Source organism: Podarcis melisellensis (genome assembly GCF_964234715.1).
Source record: "Podarcis melisellensis genome assembly, chromosome: 5".
NCBI lineage: Eukaryota > Metazoa > Chordata > Lepidosauria > Squamata > Lacertidae > Podarcis > Podarcis melisellensis.
Genome location: NC_138537.1, coordinates 74,996,578 through 75,018,351, shown reverse-complemented (window position 1 = coordinate 75,018,351; position 21,774 = coordinate 74,996,578). Strand labels below are relative to the sequence as shown.

Genomic DNA, 21,774 nt, shown 5'->3' with positions numbered 1-21,774 from the left:
TTCCATGATGATGATGATACTCTGGACGGCTTCCAACGCATATCAAAGCACAATAAAACTATATAGGGCTGCCTTCAGATGTATTCTACAGGTTGTATAATTACTTATCTCCTTGGCTCTGGGGTCTCCAACATTTCTCTGATGAAAATAGGGACATCCGAAAGAAAAGTGGGACCTTCTGGGATCAAATCAAAAACTGGGACGGCTTCTGTAAATTTGGACTTTGGCTGATGAGAGTTGGAGTTCAGTCACATTCTGAGAGCCACAGATTCCCCAACCCTAGCATAAGTAGATAGCAGCTTTCTGTGTGGACTGTGTGGACACTTCCCATCTTAGCTATGTTTTTTTTTGTAGAAAGTCTGAGGGGTTCTTATATCAAGGCCTGTATATGGGCCATAGCTCAGAGGTACAGTAAATGCAGAAGATTGCAGAATTCCTAAGGTCTTCAAGTAGGACTGGGAATATCCTGTGTCTGAAACCCTAAAGAGCCACTTCTAGTCAGAGTAGACCATACTGCGCTAGAGGGATCAATGGTCTGAAGGCAGCTTCCGATGTTCCCAAGTGCATACTTGCTAACATTTCTCTGATGAAAATAGGGACTTCCCATTCCATAATGATAATTTTACAATTTATACCCCACACATCTAGCAACACACTACTAAAGATGGGGCAGGAAGATCTAAAACTCAGGAGGGGACTGGACACTAGGTAGACTTGACACACACAAAGAGTTTAGGTATTTTGCTTAACACTTTTCTTCTAAGCACACTGGCATCCTAGTGGCAGGCTAGTCAGGAAGTGAACACAGAAGTATGGAACATATAGGAACGTATAGAAAATAAAACTACTGTTACTTCTTAAATTACCATTGCAATTTTAAAAAAATCCTGTGCCCCAGAAAGGAAAGAACAATTACAGCTACAGATTTTAGTCCTGCATTGATCACAAGAATGCAAAATGAGGCAAAGCCATATTTGCATCTGGCTCAGGCAAAATTCTTTTCCATTCCTACCCATAACACGTACCCAGTGTGGCTGATATTCCAATATACCCAATGTATTTAATAACTGCACTGAATATTAACAAATCCAGATATTTTCCTTTTGGGAATAAAAACCTCTGCTTTCCATCTGCAAAACAGAATGAAACATATAATGGGATACTATTTTTTCTGTATTAGATGGACCTTTGAAATGGTCTTCCCACACAGAAATAGATTCAGTCACTGCTGGACATGTTCAAATACCATCAAGAATAGAGTGGAATCCTATAGCGTGGGGAAGTAAAGAACTGAGTAGGTTGATGCTGCATAAATGGGGTTATAGATGGGAAAAAGCATGACATCTGAACAGTGACTCCATTCAGAGTTTGAGAGTTTGGGATGGACAAACAGGCAGTCCATACACTGGCTGTGGCTGTCAAGGTAATTTTACTGGTCCACTTGTCCACCTACCAACTTTTTATCAAGGCTTGAATTTTTAAAAAGTTGCATTTCACTTGCAAGGAAAAGAAGCAGTGTGTGTGTCTTCTAAATTTTGTGGCTCTGCTATCTCATACACTTCCTAGAAACAAAATCCTAGCACAGGCGTAGGCAAACTCTGGCCCTACAGATGTTTGGAACTACAATTCCTTTCATCCCTAACTAACAGGACCAGTGGTCAGGGATGATGGGAATTGTAGTCCCAAACATCTGGAGGGCCAGAGTTTGCCTATGCCTGGCCTAGCTATTAATCTGCCTTCCATGGGGCACATTAGCTCCCCCATTCCTCTTCAGATCAGTGGCTTTATAACATCCAAATAGCCTTACTACAAGGTGCAAAGGCCAATTTTGTTGTATCACATGCCCTCCAACTTTCTGCTAATAAAAATTGGGACACGGACTCACACCTTCTTCCCAAAGCCTGATAAGCACTTGCTTGGCTTTGGGAAGGAGGCAGGAGGGCTCCAAGATCCTGTCAGAGCCTCATGCCTCCTTCCCCAAGCTTAATAAGCACATACATGATATAAGAGAGAAAAGAGACATCAACAAACTCAAATCCAGCTTCATTTCAGATTAAACCTCTAAAGCACCATTTTGCAGCCAGTGCACAAGCTCCCCTGTGTGTTATGAAGCTAGTGTTGTCACTCAAAAGAAACTGGACCATTTCTGGTGGGGTGGCCTGTTTGCCTGTGTGTAGAAAAGTTTGAGACAGAAATCTCTTGGCTCTCTATATAAGGGCAGGCTAACACGTCTTCCAACTGAGTTTGTCCACAAATACAAAGATTATGGGACCTTGTACTGACCGTCCAAGACTGCTGTGGGCATCACTTGGAAACACAGCTCAATAAAGGCATTTCTTGAGGAAATTGGTGAGCATTTGGTCAGACAATTAGCTCTAAAATCCCTTTTCTCAAGAGGGGATACCAAGGGGGAAATTTTGTGTTTCTAATTAGTTGTAGGTCCCTTCTGGTTTCTATCCAGGAGTACCAATTCCTTAGCTGCCACTTATTCAAGGTCAAAGCAGAGCTTTGTTCTGGAATAGTCTAAAACATATTGACATGCTGCTTTCCAGAATTGGCTATCACCCAATTTCATATATGGGGAAACACTTAATAGGCATCGTGGCATTTTTTTAAAAGTCCGCTCTGGCCTTAATTGTTGTCTGCCCAGGTTGTGAATGAAGAAGAGCTGCTGATATTTCTGTTGGTAGACTCAGGAGTAGAAAGACACCCCACAATCACCACAATTGGTCTTATTTTTCAGCCCCTACACCAAGCTGAAGCACATCCCTAGTACAGTGGTAACTTGGGTTACATACGTTTCAGGTTACATACGCTTCAGGTTACACACTCCGCTAACCCAGAAATAGTGCTTCAGGTTAAGAACTTTGCTTCAGGATGAGAACAAAAATCGTGCTCTGGCGGCACGGCAGCAGCAGGAGGCCCCCATTAGCTAAAGTGGTGCTTCAGGTTAAGAACAGTTTCAGGTTAAGTACAGACCTCCAGAACAAATTAAGTACTTAACTCGAGGTACGACTGTACAGCAATCTATCTCTACCCACCCCCAACATACTCCTGGAAAACCAGCTCAAGGAATAATGCCACTGAATTAATCCATCTTGCCTTACACTGAATCAGGAAGAAGGCTCTCTCAGCAAGAGCCTATGTCCTGATAATAAACCTACCAGGGCGGCAAGCTTTCCATGCTACTGTCTTTGCTTTAATTTTCTGCTTATCGTGCAGGAAATCAGGGATAGCTCTGAGTGTCTTGAAGCCAGCTGAACTCTCTGCAGCACTCTTATTTTTATCGCCAGCACTAAAACCATTTTCATATGCAATAAAATCAGTGGCAAGTGACCTGAGCGAAGGCAATGCTGTATTCCTAGCAGTTGGCTCCTTCATTTCCATGTGCTCTCTCTAACAAGGTCTTTAGTAGAAAAACACTGAAGCGTTCTCTGATGCTGCTTGCTTCCTCAGCGCTCACCGTGATAATGTGTGATTTTCACGTTCCTTAAAGTGCTGTTATTGACACAGACTGAACTGTTGTTTTCCTGCTGACTGATTTATATGTTGGTGGTGATATGAGCCTTATTGCTTGTCGGTTCTTTCTTACGTTTCTTTGATCCATGACTCATGAGCAACTTCGCTGAGGTGTGGAAGAGGCTCTAGGGAGGAACATTTTGCAATCAATAACATATCAGAGGCACATGCATGAATAAACCAACTAACAAATGTGTTTCCCTAGCTTGGACTTCATTATTGTCTTGTTTTGAATTTCCACGGTGGCTTTTGTGGTGTTGTCATGGTTGTTTATAAATCACTAGGTTTGCAGCCACAAGTCCTGAATCAGAACGTGGAAATCCCTCTTGGTTTTAGTGCTTTTAAAGACTGTGCTTTTAAAAATATGAATGATAAGTATAGACCAATTTTGGATTTGCAGGCATGTACTATTACTTCCCTTTATGACAGGGATAGGAATGATTAAGATTTGATTAAGTTTGCATATGAAACTACCCATTCTGCACTTTCTGAAACAGTGCATGAACCGAACCCAACAATCTTTTGAAATTCGCATTTCTCCAAATGTTGCAGTGCAGTTTCCGAGCCAAGTAATATGTACAAAAATGCATACACCAGGATAAAATGTGCATAGGAATGCATATATTAGCAAAAATAACATACATAAATGCATTAAATTTGGGAACATTGTTTTGTAAGAGCCTGCATATTAGGCAAAACTACATTTTTAAAAATGAAAATGTGTACATTTGCCACAACAACCCTTCTCATGGCACTAGGCTGTTTTGAACATATAAAAGCAATGGGTTGTATGTGGTGCTATAATCCTGTTCAGAGTATGGGCAAGAGATGTTGGACACAATATAATGTCTGAAGATTGGAAAAGGCTGTGGAAGAGAGGGGTTAAGCTTATTGCATGTACTGTATTAAAATAAAATATTATGAAAATGATGTATAGATGGTACTTAACCCCAGTAAAATTAGCAAAGATCTTCCACACAAATGACAATCTATGTTGAAAATGCAAAGAAAAGAAGGTACCTTTTATCATGTGTGGTGAACATGTCCCAAGGTGAAAGACTTCTGGGAAAAGATTTATAATGAGTTGGAAAAAATGTTGAAAAATACCTTTATTAAGAAACCAGAAGCCTTTCTACTTGGAATAATAGGAATGGAATTGCTTAGTGTTTGTTGTGTGTATTGTCGTATTGTTTTTGTGATAAATGTGGAAAATTAGTAAAATTTTGGGGAAATATGTATATAATCCTGTTCAGAGTGGACCCACTGAAGTTACTATACACTACTAACTGAGGTTCATTAATTTCAGTGGGTCTGCTTTGAGTAAAAGTTAGTTGAACACCACCCAGTGATTTGGCAACTGCATAGGTGCCTTAATTTCTTGTTGAAATTCAAGCTGCTTGCTGGAGGTTAACACAACCTGGCTTAGGGATGGGCTAGCATGAAGCCACCAAACCTTGGGTGCATCATGTTGTCAGTATCTTCATTGCGGAACATAATGCCTGCAGAAAAATGCACAGTGAAGCATTCTCAGGGGCTGCCCTAAAGTTGTGGCATTCACTGCCAACTTTTCATTCCTGTAAATTACACTGGATTTTTCAAAAATGAGCAGGAAATAAATGACAGCTTCCATTGTGTGCTGGTGAGCATCACCACCAGTAGCTGAAGGTATGTATGAGATAAGTTAATGGCTGCAAGTTCTGTAAGAGGTTGGCGCTTGCTTGCTTGCTTGACAGTTTAATTGAGAAACCTGGACTTTTATTCTGGCATCATGTACTGGCTCTTTAAATGAGAGCATTTCAGCTATTAGCAGTCATCAATAGCAGAAAATAGATGTTCACAGGATTCCTACGGTCCCACCACGGAGACTTGGATTTTAGACATCTTCCTCCCAACCAAGTTGTAGAACATGTAATAGTCAAAACAGGGCCCTTGAGGTCAGTTGCTGGAAACTGGCAGATCAGAGGTGTTGCTTTACTGAACAAGCAAGGGAGAAAGGCCAATCTCTTTTTATTTTACTTGGCCAATCCAGAGGCTGCCTGCCAATAGCAGAGGATGATCTTTGCTTCAGTGTCCAAAGAGAGCTTTGAGACCTGGACCTACAGTCCTAGACTGCCCATTGGCAGAATCCTAGACACATGCCATCATCGCAGAGCACCCCTGAATATGCATATGTTCAAGGAACAGCTTCAGCAGTAAGACTGTGGGAAGAAGATAAACTATTAGTTATGCTGATGTTCAGCTTTTAAAAGTAATAAAAAGTATCCTTAACTTGGTGCATGATTGAGAATCCGGAACACTCACCCAGAGCAACACCTACATTCTAATATTTCGTGCTGACTACGGTCCTTTACCCTTTTTTATGTACACCTCTAAATGTTAATATCATTCATGGTTGTAGTAATTATGCTTCTCTCAACAAGAGTGATCTCTTCCTTTCTAAGGGAAGGCATGGGGTGGGTGGGTGGGGAATCCACTGTGTCAGATCCATTCAGGGAAAGTAACTTAAAATAAACGGCTGAAGCACCCTTACATCCACAAAAAAATATTTCAAATGCCTAATTTCAGACCGCTGCCAGAAAGTGACAAGTGTCTGTTTTCATTCAAATCTTCAAGAACACTCATCTAATTGACAAGCTTTGCAGGATCCAGTGAAACTATACACAATTTTGTGTGTTTGTCACCATGACAACCGAGCCCCCAGCTGCTTCAGTAATGATGTGCTCAAATTACTTATATCCAAGTGAAATGACTCAACACACACTCAAATGTACCATGGTTCTCAGGCCTTTAAGTGTTCACAGTTTAAGGACAGCACTCTCTTTTAAACCCTTTATATTTAAAACATTTTTTGGATTATTTGCATCAGGTTTGTTTGTTTGGATACTGCTTTGTCATTTTTAATCATAAATAAATCCTGTGATCCAGGGAGGGTTGGTAAGAGCCACTGCCAGCCAGTGTGGACGATACTGAGATAATAATAATAATAATAATAATAATAATAATAATAATAATAATAATTATTTATTATTTATACCCCGCCCATCTGGCTCGGTTTCCTCAGCCACTTTGGGTGGCTCCCAACAGAACATTAAAAACATGATAAAAGATCAAACATTTAAAAACTTCCCGAAACAGGGCTGCCTCCAGATGTCTTCTAAAAGTCAGATAGTTGTTTATCCTTGACATCTGATGGGAGGGAGTGGGTGCCACTACCAAGAAGTCCCTCTGCTAGAGCAGTGGTCTGACTCAGCCTAAGGCAGCTTCTGATGTCCCTGTGACAGGAGAGTTTAAACCAGGCCTGCCCAGCTTGAAACCTACCATCAAAAATAGTTGATGAACCCATGTATGGCAACCCATTGGGGGTTGCTATTGGTGCATAGCTCTCCAACTTTATCTTCTGGCACGCTCATTCTCCATTTTGTCAGTTGCAGTCAGTCAGTAAAAAGCAGGAGTATAGGCATCTTCTGTGTAGAGCCCAGTCTTTATTTTCTTGCCCCAGGCCCCCACCCCTGAAGCTTTGTATATGTTACCATCTTATCTTTCTTATATTTGTGTTCTTCTCAGATTCATAATGAGCCCTTCAACTTGACGATTTACTCAGCATTCCACAAATTCATTCAAATTTTCATTTAAAACTTCATACTTGGAATGTGAAATTTTTGTATCAAATTTTAGGTACCTTAGTTTGTCAGTCTACATCTCCTGCATTAAAAGTAAGCCCCACTGAACAAAGAAGGACTTACTTCTGAGTAGACAGGTATGGAATTAATCTGAAAGACTTAGAACAGGCATAGGCAAACTCCGCCTTCCAGCTCCCATCATCCTTAGCTAACAGGACCAGTGGTCCGGGAAGTTGGGAGTTGTAGTCCTAAAACATCTGGAAGGCCGAATTTGTCTATTCCTGACCTAGAGCAAAGAAGAAGACATGAAGGCTAATAACTGTCATAAGAACAGAAGAAAAGCCTTCTGGATAACTATTCACAATTACCAACTACTAAATGCTTGTATATATCTTCTATCAGATATCAATAATATTACATGCCAACTTCCAAATACTGTCAGTTATCTAATACTAGAAACAACTAAAGATCAGATATAGTAATATAGTAAAATTTCGGTGAATATTTCCCAAATATTTGCATCAAGTTTGTTTGTTTGTTTGTACAGGGAAAAATATTTAAGGAGACTTTTGGGATCAAAATTAATTTCACATACAGTGGTACCTCTGGTTACCTACTTAATTCATTCCGGAGGTCCGTTCTTAACCTGACACTGTTCTTAACCTGAGACACCACTTTAGCTAATGGGGCCTCCCACTGCTGCCGCACCACTACCACGCGATTTCTGTTCTCATCCTGAAGCAAAGTTCTTAACCTGAGGTACTATTTTCTGGGTTAGCGGAGTCTGTAACCTGAAGCATATGTAACCTGAAGCATATGTAACCTGAAGGCTGCAATCCTACATACCAGGGGGAGAAGAACCACAGACCCCATACTCTCTTCTGAGGAAACACCCCTCGTTAGTCTGCTCTGCACCTTCCTCAAGTGCTTTTGACTAGATGGAATGTATCCTTGAACTGCTCACCTGGATGGAGAGCCATGTATACAAAAGGGAGGCCGCTGATTTTTATATTTCTGGAATGTAGCCTGTTGTACAAAGATAAAAGTCACATACATTTGTTAAGTATAATTGTTTAATTACACAGTGAAACACAGAATGCCTGTATGTATGTTGCTAAAATTTAACATTGGAAAATTCCACTGGAGTATACTCAGCTAGAAAGAACTCTAAGCTTCTAGTTGAGTTGATAATTAACTGTTCTCTGCTAGTTTTCACCTGAGTGTTTAACCTTAGATCATGTGATTAAGGTATTCAATTGCAACTTTGCCATTTTGAAGGGAGTTGCCCTTTTTCTTTTATCCCCAAGTACAGTGAGAGAAGGGTGGATAAGATTCCTCTCCAGGAACTGCATAACCTTAATCTGGATGCAAGCTATGGGAGAGACAGAGATTTGATTTTTACTCTAATGGTAATTATGCTATATATATTTAAGAAGAACCTATGCATGGATAAACATATGTTTTATGCAATTATCTGGATGTATCAATGAGTGTTTTGTACCTTTTTGGGAGAAGTTCTGGTTAGTAAAGTTTTGAATAATATTTACGGGCCTGGGCAAGTTTTATTGCAAAAGGGGTCAACTTTTATGCATCCAACTGCTTCATGCTGCACGATATTAACATCGGCATAACATTGCTCCACATACTTTTTGCCTCTGGCTCCATACCATAGCTGTCAACTTTTCCCTTTTCTTGCGAGGAATCCTATTCAGAATAAGGGAATTTCCCTTAATTCTGACAGCTGACAGCTATGCTCCATACACCTCTGGTATGTGGCGCCTGGAAGATTGCCTACAAAGAAATTCAGTACTGAGGCTGAAAGGGGTTCCCTACTCCTGCTATGCAACACTTAAAAGGTAAAGGACCCCTGACCATTAGGTCCAGTTGTGGCCGACTCTGGGGTTGTGGCGCTCATCTCACTTTATTGGCCAAGGGAGCCGGCGTACAGCTTCCGGGTCATGTGGCCAGCATGACTGAGCTGCTTCTGGCGAACCAGAGCAGCACATGGAAATGCCATTTACCTTCCCGCCAGAGCGGTACCTATTTATCTACGTGCACTTTGATGTGCTTTCGAATTGCTAGGTTGGCAGGAGCTAGGGTCAAGCAACGGGAGCTCACCCCGTCGCGGGGATTTGAACCGCTGACCTTCTGATCGGCAAGTCCTAGGTTTAACCCACAGCACCAAGTAAAGCTCACTGAATTCAATGTGATTACTTCTAAGTAGACATGCACATGATTGTGGTTCAAGAGGTTTAACAATAAAATATCTAAAAAACATTCCCAAAATCTGTCCAGAAAGACAAGGTGAGGACAGTGATTTAGCAAGAACAAGTTCCAGAAAAATAGGAACTGTCCCGAGTAAAGAGGTAATTTGAGTGTATGTTGCAACTGTGCATTGGTTGCAATACAAACTGATATTCAGGAAAGGTTTCTAGTAAGAGCAGTCTAAAAGTCCAGATGGCTGACTCCAATTAATCATTCAGTCTTTAATATGCAATCTATCAACTAATCGTTTAATCACACCAATTAATTGAATAACACTTTGATCCCTAAAACTTAATTGAATAACATTTCAATCCCTTCAGACTCCTAAATACTTAGCTTTAAATGCTGGAAATAAAATGCATTAAAGATAAACTGGCACGATACCAAACTTCGTTTCTCAAAGTGTGTGTGTTTACTGGGAATTAATACAAGCCTGAATTATCAGTGCTGCTTTGCGGTACCCGCTTGCCTACAGTGAATTGGGACATTTACCCAGAGTGCCTGACCCTGTGAATGGTTTCAGACTGTTAGTTCTCAGAACACTTAACTTGGCCCTTAACCAATCCCCTGTGCCAAGCCACTTCCTTTGGAGGTGAAATTATACTTGCTGCAAAAATCATACCTAAAGTGAAAGTTTGGCTGCAGTCTAAAAGTTTCTGCTAAGGCAAAACATCTGTAAGATTTAAAGAGAAGCAAACAAGGTTTTAGTGCGCGAACAAGGTTTTAATCCTGAACACTAAAGCAACTTTAGAAGATGTATGAAAACGTGTGTCATGCAATCTAGGATATAATTACTATTGCACATGCAACAATGCAAAAATGCTCATATTTATTAAGTAGCAATTGTGGAGTAATTATGTACTTTATGGAATATCTTTAACCAAAACCCAACAAAACCTCCAAACCATCTCTTTATTTTTAAACCACATTACCAAAACCCAGGCTGTGGCTAAGAGATCCTATCTTGGTTGTTCAGAAGCCAAAAAAAAAGCTACAGTATTGTTGTTGTTTGATCACTACCCACAACCTCATAAGTAGATGAAAATTATTGCTGAACGTGCTTGAGCTGCAGCTGCAGCTCCCATAGTGAGGTGAAACATCATATTCAAGAACTATTATGGTCATTTTGCAGCAGAAGCTAAAGGAGGTATCCTAACCCCCAATCCACAACTGCTGGGTGGGTGTGTTTAGGATGCAATGGAGGTGTTCCTCTAATGGGCCCAGCCAGCTGGGGGGTGGGGATGGCTTCATCACCACGGATAGTCGCATTGAACTTGCTGAGGTTGTCACTGTGCTGCTGTCTAAAAATTAGGAGCAGAGTAGGGCCAGCCAAGGTTCTGCTGCACCCTAAGCCAGCCCATTTGTTGGAGAAGATCTCAATGTGGCCCTTCTGTTGCAGCAACCTGAAACTGGCATTGCAAAATGTGTGTGAGAGAGACACACAGAGAGAAACAGAGAAAGAGACTGGTAGGAGCTCGTAAGGCTTTTGCCAAACCGAACAACCCCAGAGGCTGATCTACACTCATGGTTTATAACATTAAGTAAGGGTTAAGGATTGGTTTTCATAATGTAGATGGACACATTATGTTCTGCTTTTAACGCCCATTATTAAAATGTGACAGGCACTGCAGAGCAACCAGAAACCGGCAGCAGGGAAACAGAAAGAAACCAAGGTAAAATGCCTCAACAATTTAATTCACAAGTATGCCCTGTGATGTTTTAAAATGATACATCTAATATCATTCTAATAACGTTAAACAGGTCAGTGTAGACCCAGCTCAGGACAGAGTTAGGACCACTCTGTACTTCAAGATGGTCACTTGTCGAGTAAATGCAGAAAGCATACAGCCTGATCCACTGTGTGATCAGGGCAACCAAAATGGTCAAAGGCCTGGAAACGATGCCTTATGAGGAACGGCTAAGGGAGCTGGGCATGTTTAGCCTGGAGAAGAGGAGGTTAAGGGGTGATATGATAGCCATGTTCAAATATATAAAAGGATGTCACATAGAGGAGGGAGAACGGTTGTTTTCTGCTGCTCCAGAGAAGCGGACACGGAGCAATGGATCCAAACTACAAGAAAGAAGATTCCACCTAAACATTAGGAAGAACTTCCTGACAGTAAGAGCTGTTCGACAGTGGAATTTGCTGCCAAGGAGTGTGGTGGAGTCTCCTTCTTTGGAGGTCTTTAAGCAGAGGCTTGACAACCATATGTCAGGAGTGCTCTGATGGTGTTTCCTGCTTGGCAGGGGGTTGGACTCGATGGCCCTTGTGGTCTCTTCCAACTCTATGATTCTATTCTATGATGTCTGCTCACAAAGTAATCCTAGGTATAAGAATAGGTTCAGGGGTCTGCAACCTTTAAGACAAAAAGAGCCACATGGACCCGTTTCCGAAGGGGGAAAAAAACTGGGAGCCGCAGCGGGCGGGAAGGTGACGTCGGGACGGTGCATGACTAACGCACGCACCGCCCCCATGCAACGTCACAGCCAGTACAGTGCCCACCACAGTGGGGGGTGTCGGGGCGCACAATGTGCCTCCTCCCCTCGCTAGTATCCGCCCCGGAGCCGCGGCAAAGGTGTAAAAGAGCCACATGCGGCTCCGGAGCCGCGGGTTGCAGACCCCTGGAATAGGTTTTCCCCTTGAGGCATGCTTCTTATGCTTCCGTTGCTGCATATTCCAAGTGCTTAAGCTACAATATTTATTGCTATGAAAATGGTTTAACTTCACAAGCACGCTGTTGCTATTGTGTTAAATGAAATGTGCTTGGGCACAGGCGTCTTTATACTATTGCCTTAATCATGTTGAATTGTTTTTCCCCTCTTACCAGGAAGCCCTAACAATTGTAGTTTCGGAGTGGAGATCTTTTGAGCCCAAGAGATGCTTGCAGCCGTTGGAGGAGAGCACATGATTTCTCGGCCCTTTGCATCCAAACCTTGCAGGTTTTGTCCATTTCTTTTGTGCAGGGGTTGTTGGTTGCGAAGCATACAATTAGGAGTGAGATGAGGGCAGGGATTGATGGGATGGCTAGGCTGATGCCACAAAGTTACTAATGGCTTTTTAAAGTGGGAGAAAACTATTAGACACATATAGTTCATAGGGAAAGATACATTTGTGGGACTCTTTATAAAGGTAAAGGGTAAAGGGTCCAGTCATGACCAACTCTGGGGTTGCAGCGCTCATCTCACTTTATTGTCCAAGGGAGCCAGCGTACAGCTTCCGGGTCATGTGGTCAGCATGACTAAGCCGCTTCTGGCGAACCAGAGCAGCGCATGGAAACGCCATTTACCTTCCTGCCGGAGTGGTACCTATTTATCTACTTGCACTTTGACGTGCTTTCGAACTGCTAGGTTGGCAGGAGCTGGGACCGAGCAAAGGGAGCTCTCCCCGTCGCAGGAATTCGAACCGCCAACCTTCTGATTGGAAAGCCCTAGGCTCTGTGGTTTAACCCACAGCGCCACCCGTGTCCCATGGGACTCTCTATACATCTTGATAAATACAGTAAATTATTCCCGAGCATCCTAGTGTCATAAAAAGAAGAAAATGACATTTTTATGTAAGGTGTTGTTGTTGTTTTTGTGTTGTTGTTTTTAAAACCCACCCTCCTTATGGCACTATCTATAAGTATTCACCTTGGACTGATACATAAATCAAGGAGGAAAATTCCAAGAAGTAATTACATACGTATATCTCTCTGTTTACTTGTCTTGCTACTTAGCCCAAGTAGATTGTTTGGCAAGTTGGTAAGAGATGCTATCGGTTAATTGAATCAGTCACTGTCCATTTACCTTTGCATTCTTGATAGGATCAGCAAATACCTCAAGAGATTCAGACTGGTTTCAAAAATAAGACTAAACGCTAAAATGTAATGTTTGCTCCCTGGTGGGCATATTCCAAAGGGAAGGCAAGGAAAGAATTTGTAGTTCTGATGTGCAGCTTAAACTCTTTCAGAAATCCATCATGCTTGGGAAGCGAAGTGAAGTGAAGATTTAAATTTCAGCATCATCAGTTGAACAGCTGCCCACCCTGCCCCAAGCCTCACTGGTATACTGCTATCCCACAGGTAGGGTTGGGGAAGAAATTCAGCTCAATTTGAATTTGAATGAGAATTTGTCTGATTTGCCCTTAGAAACTGAAACACTGCTTTGACATTTGCACTTCTCCAAATATTATGATGCAGTTCATCAACCAAATAATGTGTACAAAAATATGTGTATGATGAGCAAAGTGTGCATAAAAAGCATACATTAGTAAAAAACAACATAAAATGCATTATATGATTGGGAAACTGCTTGGGAAAATGTGTGTATTAGGGGAAATAACTAAAATGCAGATGAATTTTCATGAGGACAAAAAAAAAATACCAACTGAAGCAGAAATGAAGTGAAGGCTGCAGAAATGAACTCAAAAATAAGAAACTGAGAAAAAGCACATTTGACAAATTGCAGTCAAGACAATTGGTTATTTTCTGCTCTTGCAGCACTGAATGTTATTTAAGCCCCGTATCTTAATAGCTGTGTATTATTATTATAGTGATGGTTTTTTTACATTTTCTTTAAAATAATAATTATTATATATTGCCTGTCTTTCATTATGGAACCCAGAGTGCCAACAATGGGACAACCAAGCAATCACTCATTGAGGGCTGACCAGACATCAACCAATGACAATGGCTTCCCATGTGGTTGGAGTACACCCTGAGTTTAACTAGAGAACGGGAGGTGGCAGGAGGGTGTCAACTTCCTGCATTGAATTGCACCCTTTCCTATCGGGGCTGCTTTGTACTGCTGCCTTTGCTCTAGTACTGCCGTCCTTGCTCACAGGCATACCATTGTAATGTACAATGTATCAGTGTTGCCATGAAGATGGTCCAGTAGCTGATGCTCAATTGCTTATTTTTGACTAGGCCTATGAACTTTGAATTTCAAAAATGCTAGTGCCTGGATGGCGACAGAAGGCAGAGCTTAGGACAGCTCAAGAAGGTGGAGTTTGGGTAAGCAAGAAGCAGAGGATAGAGGGCTCTGATGCATCATGCTCATAAACAAACTATCAGTCTACTTCTGTGGTTTGTGCTGGTAAGTATGGCGGCTTAAGGCTGCAGTTCATGGTGTACAGACCTCAGGATTTCAGACAGAAGCCTTTCATATCCCTACCTGGAAGAGCTATCAGGAGAGTAACTTCAGACTTTCTACATATAAAGGATATATTCTACCACTGGGCTACAATCCTTTCGGTGTATCTATATCCCTTGTACAGTCCCTTGGCACTGCATCATGGCCTCTGCTGTTTTCCCTCCCAACCAAGGACTGCCTAAGGGAGATTATTAAGCACCTGGCAGGTCCAAAAATGGGCATAGTGGAGCTGTATTCATCTTTGAAGAACACTGATCGAACAGGCCTGCTGTAGACCGTAATCTCATTGTGCCTGAAGGGGAAAACATATGCTTTTACATGAATTTCCTATGAATAGAACATAGGATGTGCTTATAAGTTTCCCACTATACATCTTTTTCTCTGGACTCTCTTTTGCTATTTGTAGCCTTCACGGTTGTTAGGAAACATGGTTTTAAAACAAGAATAGTTGACAGCGCAAGCAGGGCATAGTTTATACCTCCCAGAGCTACAGAAAACAGCTGTATGCAAGCATAAACGCAGAGAGCTGTCTGTCTGAAAACAGCTCCAGGTTACTATTGGCCCAATTCTCAGTTGTAAATAAAGCCCCAATCGTTCCAGTCTTGTAGAGCCCAGAGGCCATAACGTCAGCTTTAACTAGTTATCTGGGAATTCCTCCAGCACAGGAGCAATCTTTGCATGGTAGAAAGCTCACAGAGTGCATCTCTGCAAATTCCTCAGAGGGTGGCAAGAAAAAAAAAGTTGGTGGTGGGGAGAGAGAGACACTTTATTGTTTCTATCTCTTGGAATGACCCCTTTCTTTCATGGGAAGCTTAGAGTAAGAGAGACCAAACTTCCCATTGCCATCACTCTGGAATGATGGTCCACAAGCAGGGTTTCCTATAGCTCCAAGGGCTATTGAATAGGGCTGGAGAAATCAGCATGCAGTCAAAAGCCCATTCAATATCCCCCCTTTTTTGCAGAGTCTTTAGAAAGAAAAACCACGCAGTTAATCCACATTTAAGTTGCATTCCTTTTCTCCTAAAACATACATTTCTGCATGCAGTTCCCCCATGAAATACACATTTTTGTAGGCTTTTTTAAAGAGAAGAAGAAGAAGCTGCACCATAATATTTAAAGAAGTGTGCAGTCCAAAGGAACAACTGCATTAAAAAACAACTATGTATTAATCCAGGAGCTGCAAATTAGATAGGTAGGTGTTATGTACTAAGCTTGGATCCTAGAACAATAGGCAAGTAGGATCCTAGAATGCAACAACTCATTGGCTTGCAGGAAAAGACCAATCAGGCTCCAGGAGGAAGTTAATCAGTCTATTAGGCTGGTAGGATCGTACAATGCAACAACTGATTGGCCTGCAGGAAAAGACCAATCAGGCTCCAGGAGGGAAGCAGAATCAGCCAATCAGACGGGACTCATTGTGTAAATAATGTATATAAAAGCCTGAGGTTTGGAGGCAATTCAATCACTGTTTTACAAGCTGCAATAAAGAGCATGAAATCACGACAGGACTCTGAGTATATTTCAGTAGGATTGGTTAAAAATGTGGACCAAACAAAATTCTCCCCTATCCCTAATATCCAAGAAGCATCATTCCATATTCTGCGTATGATGCAAGTTTTCATAATCTGACTAGCTGTTTTGAATGGACTACTGCTGCAAAATCAACTCCCAGTTTTATTATCTCCCACAGCAAATGGACTGGAGCTACCAGCCAGAGCCAGGAGTCTAGAGATACAGAGACACTCTGCCACTTGCACCAGTGTCTCTTGGACTGTTTCTACAGGAAGTGACCTAGAAAAGGTGAGGTAATGCCCATTCTTATTATTGTCATGCTTTGTACGCATTCATTAATTTTTTATTTTTTATTAAAAAACAAAACAAGGGTCATTGTTGTAATGTATAGCAAAATAACTTTCCATTACATATAATCACATTACGTAACATTGTACCCTCTTATTTTATCTCTTTGGCTCGACTGAGTCTAACGACTTCCCTCCCTCCCATCTGATGGGTTACAAAATTAAACTTTACATCTTTACATTTCGCTTCGTTTCCTGTCCTTGTTATATCATTACTTAAAATACTATATTTCTCAACCTGAATAGGTAGCAATTGTCCCTTCAGAGAACCCTGCTAATGATGTTAATTGCTTACAGTTGTCTTTCAAATATAAAATTTGTTCCAGTCCTTTTGGAATGCTTGGTCTCGCTGACTCTGAATTCTTCCTGTCAGCTTCACCAGTTCTGCAAAGTCCATCATTTTTCATCTGCCACTCTTCTTTCGTTGGTAACTCCTGTGGTTTCCACCTTTGGGCTAACAAAATTCTTGCCACAGTTGTTGCATATAAGAACAATTTTTTTATATTGCCTTGGTATCTGTCTATCCACTAAACCCAATAAAAAAGGTTCTGGTTTTTTAACAAAAGTGTTTGTAAACATTTTCTTTAACTCATTTTATAGATCTTTTCTCTCAACGAAAGCTGCCCAAGGAAATCAATTTGAGCCCAAGAAGCAACATTGTTCTGGCCTGACTGCAGGACTAGGGCTACAACCATAGACACATCGCCTACATGGTTTTCTCTTGCATGCTCTTTGAAAGTGAAGTAGAAGCTAAATTCTCTACAGGCACCCATCTGAGCCAAATTCTATAGTGTGCTATCATGTTGCTTACATAATACTTGCAAAAATACTGTTTGGTGCTTGTGCGATCAAGTGCAATCGTGAGAACCTGGCAAATCAGATACTTTCAACGTGCAGGTATCATTGTTATATTATTTCTAGGTTCTTCCCCATCCCCAAAGCTCCACCAAGTCTATAATGGCTTGTGTGCACCTGGATAGCTGTAAACATCTATCCTAGGGAACATCTGTTATCAAAATTACACACAAGCTGGCCAGCATCAATGGTACATTCATGCAGAGTCACAACAATTTCATGGATTAGAAGCAGCCATGAAATGCATTTCCGAGAGCTTCCATTTTGGATGCATACAAAAGATGGATCAACATCATTGTGATGTTACATTGGTCAGAAGAAATGTGGCAGGTAAAACACATTTCAGTTAATATCACATTTTCTCAATGCTAAGAACCACTAAGAAGAGGATGGAGTTAAAACATACAGATTTTTCTTTTCATTTGTTGACGGGGAGTATGTTTTTGTGACTGACACAGCACACACAACCAGCATGGGTTTTATTACCCTAAGCTCATCTGTTCCTAATGTAGAATTTCTTGTCAGTTCACAAAATAAGAAGGCAAAGTTATCAGTACAATAAAAGGTCATTAATCTCTTTTCTATTTTCTTGGCCAGGTATTTAAGTGAACTTGAGAAAAACATTTGAGAAATTCTGAGTCATCTTGCATTTCACACTTCTGGTTGTTTTACTCACCTGTAAACTGCCATTTTGAAAAACTGCCGCCCAATAACAAAACCTTGGAAAATTATCTGTAGAATGATTTAGAACATGTTAATTATATATGAAAATGAAAAATGAGTCTGTGACCTTGACCATATTGTTCTAGAGATCCAGGGAATATGATCCAGGGAATCTGGTGTCCTTCAGACTAGATTCCTCAACCTCACCCCCACAGTTGTATTGTTGTTTTCACATTGTTTTGTTGCCCTCCTTCTTTTAAACCTTTATAGTATTAAAAAATAGATACAGAGCCATAGCATGGCAGACAAGACTAAATCTGCCTACTGGAACATCTTTACGGACACCATAAAAGTAGACATACTTTGCCATTTCTAAAATAGCAATCAATCTTTTCTATTTTGCCACAATCAACTGTTTAGAAAGTGAGAGGAGGCATAATCTGAAAATCACTTGATTAAAAAAAGATAGAAACTTGCAAATGCAAACCGAAGGTTTTCTGCTTTATCCAGTATACTAAATATATATCTACTCAAAACCACATATTCCCAGAGTTTGCATTTATGTCACTCTTTCATGAGATATTGTCCCCTGGTGAACCAGTGAATATCTCCAGGAGAAAATATCTCACCAAAGAGGGACTTAAATGCAAACTCTGGGGCTGGATCTATACACAGAAAAAGCCCACTATAAATCCCAGAAATTAAATCATTATAACATAAAGGGGGTGGGGATGCTATGTAAAAATCACATAGAATTTTTTTGCTCTACTAATGTAGCTGAGTCCTTAGAATAGGTGGTTTTTGAGTACAAACAATTCTTATTCAGCAGTTCATGCTAACAGCTCCTTAGTACAACTTGTGAAACTATTCATGTAATTCACTGAATAAATGCTGCAGGCTAGAGGCCAGCAATTGTCCATGACTATGTCAAAGCAAATCTAAAAAAAAAAAAGGAGTATAAACACTGACAACTGGGAAACACTGGCCTGCATGCTCTCCAGTTGGAGAACAGCCTTTACCAAAGGTGTCATGGGCTTTGAAGACACTCAAACTCAGGACGCAAGGGAGAAACGTGCTAAGAGGAAGGCACGCTTGGCAAATCCACACCATGACCAACTCCCACCCAGAAATCAATGTCCCCACTGTGGAAGGATGTGTGGATCCAGAATTGGCCTCCACAGTCACTTACAGACTCATTGTTAAAACAGTGTTTATGGAAGACAATCTTACTCGGCTATGAGTGATCACCAAAGAAGAAGGAAGAAAAAGAAGATGACTATGTGGCCTGAGGAAAATCTCCAGCTCCGTTACTAAAAAAATAATAATCCCTTCTTTGCTTACTACTTGGAGGTTGCTAGCTGCATTCTCCGGTAAAACTCATTGTTGGCCCTTGTTATAGTAGGCTTCATCCTGATTGGTCACAGAAAGAGAAGGGAAGCCTTAGGTCATTGCCAAGCCACCATACATGTATCTCCCATTGTTTCTCAGAACAGGCCGTTGCCTGACTGCCTCACTTGATTCCCAGAGGGCAGATAGTGCCTGTTGGCCCTACAATGGGAGGGACCAGTCTGACTGGAGCAGGCTCTGATGTTTTTGTCTGCCTTGTTTCCTTGCTTCCCACAGCAACCACTGGAAAAGATGCTGCGCTACTGGAAATTATACATAATGAATTAAAGAAAATGTATAAGTACACTTTTGTTAAAAAGCCGGGAGCAATTTTATTGGGTATTCTGGGTGAAAAGATACCAAAGGGAGATAAAAAAGAAAATTTGTTTATGTATGCAACAAGAATCCTTTTAGCCCCAAAGTGGAAACAACAAGAAATACCAACGAAAAAAGACTGGCAGATGAAGATGATGGACTTTGCGGAATTGGCAAAGCTGACTAGAAAAATCCGAAACCAACGTGATCAAGCTTTCCAAAAAGACTGGAGTAAATTTATACAATAGTTGAAGGACCATTGCAAGCAGTTAACAACACTAGCAGGTTATAAAAAGACTTGCAATGAAAATTGTTACTACCCTTTTATATTTACTTTAAAATTGTGAATGAGTGAAACGTAAAATGTATAAATGCTATGATATACAAATGAACTTTGAAAACCATGAGGGAGGAGGGAGGGAAGTTGACAGGCTCGCATGAGCAAAAGAAGTAAAGTGGATAATGAAGGTGTGTTTAAATATTATAAAATGGAAAATTAATAAAATATTTTAAAAAGGAAAAGATACAGTGGTACCTCTGCTTAAGAACTTAATTTGTTCTGGAGGTCTGTTCTTAACCTGAAATGGTTCTTAACCTGAGGTACCACTTTAGCAAATGAGGCCTCCCGCCTGTTCTCATCTTGAAGCAAAGTTATTAACCCAAGGTACTATTTCTGGGTTAGCGAAGTCTGTAACCTGAAGCGCCTGTAACCTGAAGCACCTGTAAGCCAAGGTATCACTGTACTGTGCTGCTGGCAATGTTAAAATGGCGGCTGCAACTGTAATCTTGCACCTGCTGAATAGCCAATGGAATAAGCTATCTGAAAAGCGGGAGCAGCAGCAGCCTGGAACAGAATGGTGGAAACCCAAGTTGTGAAGCAAAAGAGGATAGTGAACTGTATGGAAGAAAACAGAGGTCAAAAAGAAGGGGGGCAGGAAAGGGATCCAAGTGGAAATATAATCAGTAAATTTAATGAGGGCAATTTCAGTCAAGTACACAAGCCTGATTTTAAGGGGTCAAGAGAGAGGCTGGGGGGAAAGGTCAACACAGCAGGAATAAACAACAGAAAACGCATTTGTGGGAGGGTAGGAGGGAGGGGGCTTCATCATTAAGTATCTGGTTTTTCCACTGCCTGCAAACAATAACACTCATTTTTAATAAAGCTAGTAATTTTCAAAACACCCTGAGCTTGTGGCATTTACCTTCTCTCTCAATTCCCCTTTCTTACCTAGCACAGAATGAGTTTTGGCTGTTGCTGCTTTCAAAAGAAACAATTCTAGTGAAATATGCAGAGTTGGAGGCAAGAAGACGTACAATTATAAACATCTCCTGCAGAGTACATTACGCTTCAAGGTTTGCAAGCGCCTTTTAACTTCTCAGTTCTAATCACCAGTCAAAGATGGCCAGAAATAGGCAGGCATCCTATGCCAGTAAGGCAAAAGGATTGCTCTTTTAATGTGTAGAAGGGTGACCTCATAACTTTGCTTTTTTCCTTCAAAGCAGCCAATAGTTTTGCAGATCACACCATGAAATTTGCTGGGAAATTGACTCTGAATGAATAGACTGAAAGTACAGGGGACTGGCCCCTAACTCTATAGGGACCCCTTATTTAGGGTTCTCTTATTTAGGGTCCATGAAAAAGGAACATAGGTACCATATTATAATTCAAGAAAAATGTGTATTGTTCTCCCTCACCTCTCTTCATTACAACCTGTGATTCTTTCACTGAGCTTGACATTAGTCCCAAATCCTTTGCTGGTCTTGCCCCATTCATTGAGCTTCCAGGTTTCTCTCACTTTCCTTTCTAATGGCAGAAATATGTGGCCACTTGACTCACTTTTGGATAACATGCAAATCTGATGACAGGTTGGGGTAAATACAAATAAATATTCTGTTGGGGGTGGAGTCAGACCCTCCAGTTCCTTAAGTGGGTGTAAATCAAAAGCAGCACCATAATTTATTTGAATTTATGTATTACAAATGGTATATATGGATCACTTTTCTATTAAAAAAATCTCCAAAGTGATGTACAAATATTAAAATGTAAAAGCTACCAACAGCATTCAAGTAAAACATATCAAAATTACAAAACAGTAGCAACCAAACTAATAATAAACAGAAAACCCCTGAAATGCAAAATTAACAGAAACACCATAAATGCT

The 21,774-nt window shown here is 40.9% G+C and overlaps 1 protein-coding gene across 3 annotated transcripts in view; it reads left to right on the top strand.

The window, feature by feature from the left end:
* LOC309371175 (uncharacterized protein) overlaps window positions 1-20,932 on the top strand; it is a 112,583-nt gene extending 91,651 nt beyond the window's left edge. Inside the window, exons 3-8 of one of the 3 annotated variants that reach the window (XR_014168840.1) lie at window positions 8,447-8,548; window positions 11,027-11,077; window positions 12,233-12,344; window positions 13,354-13,465; window positions 16,225-16,334; window positions 20,850-20,932. Coding sequence is in view for 1 of the 3 variants with exons in the window: in XM_081913862.1 (XP_081769988.1) it covers window positions 8,447-8,548; window positions 11,027-11,077; window positions 12,233-12,313 (234 nt within the window). In the remaining 2 variants the exon portion in view is untranslated. Of the gene's footprint in view, window positions 1-8,446; window positions 8,549-11,026; window positions 11,078-12,232; window positions 12,345-13,353; window positions 13,537-16,224; window positions 16,335-20,844 lie in introns of those variants that run through there. The other 2 variants (XR_014168841.1, XM_081913862.1) reach the window with 2 other exon arrangements.
* The last annotated feature ends 842 nt before the right edge of the window (window positions 20,933-21,774 follow it).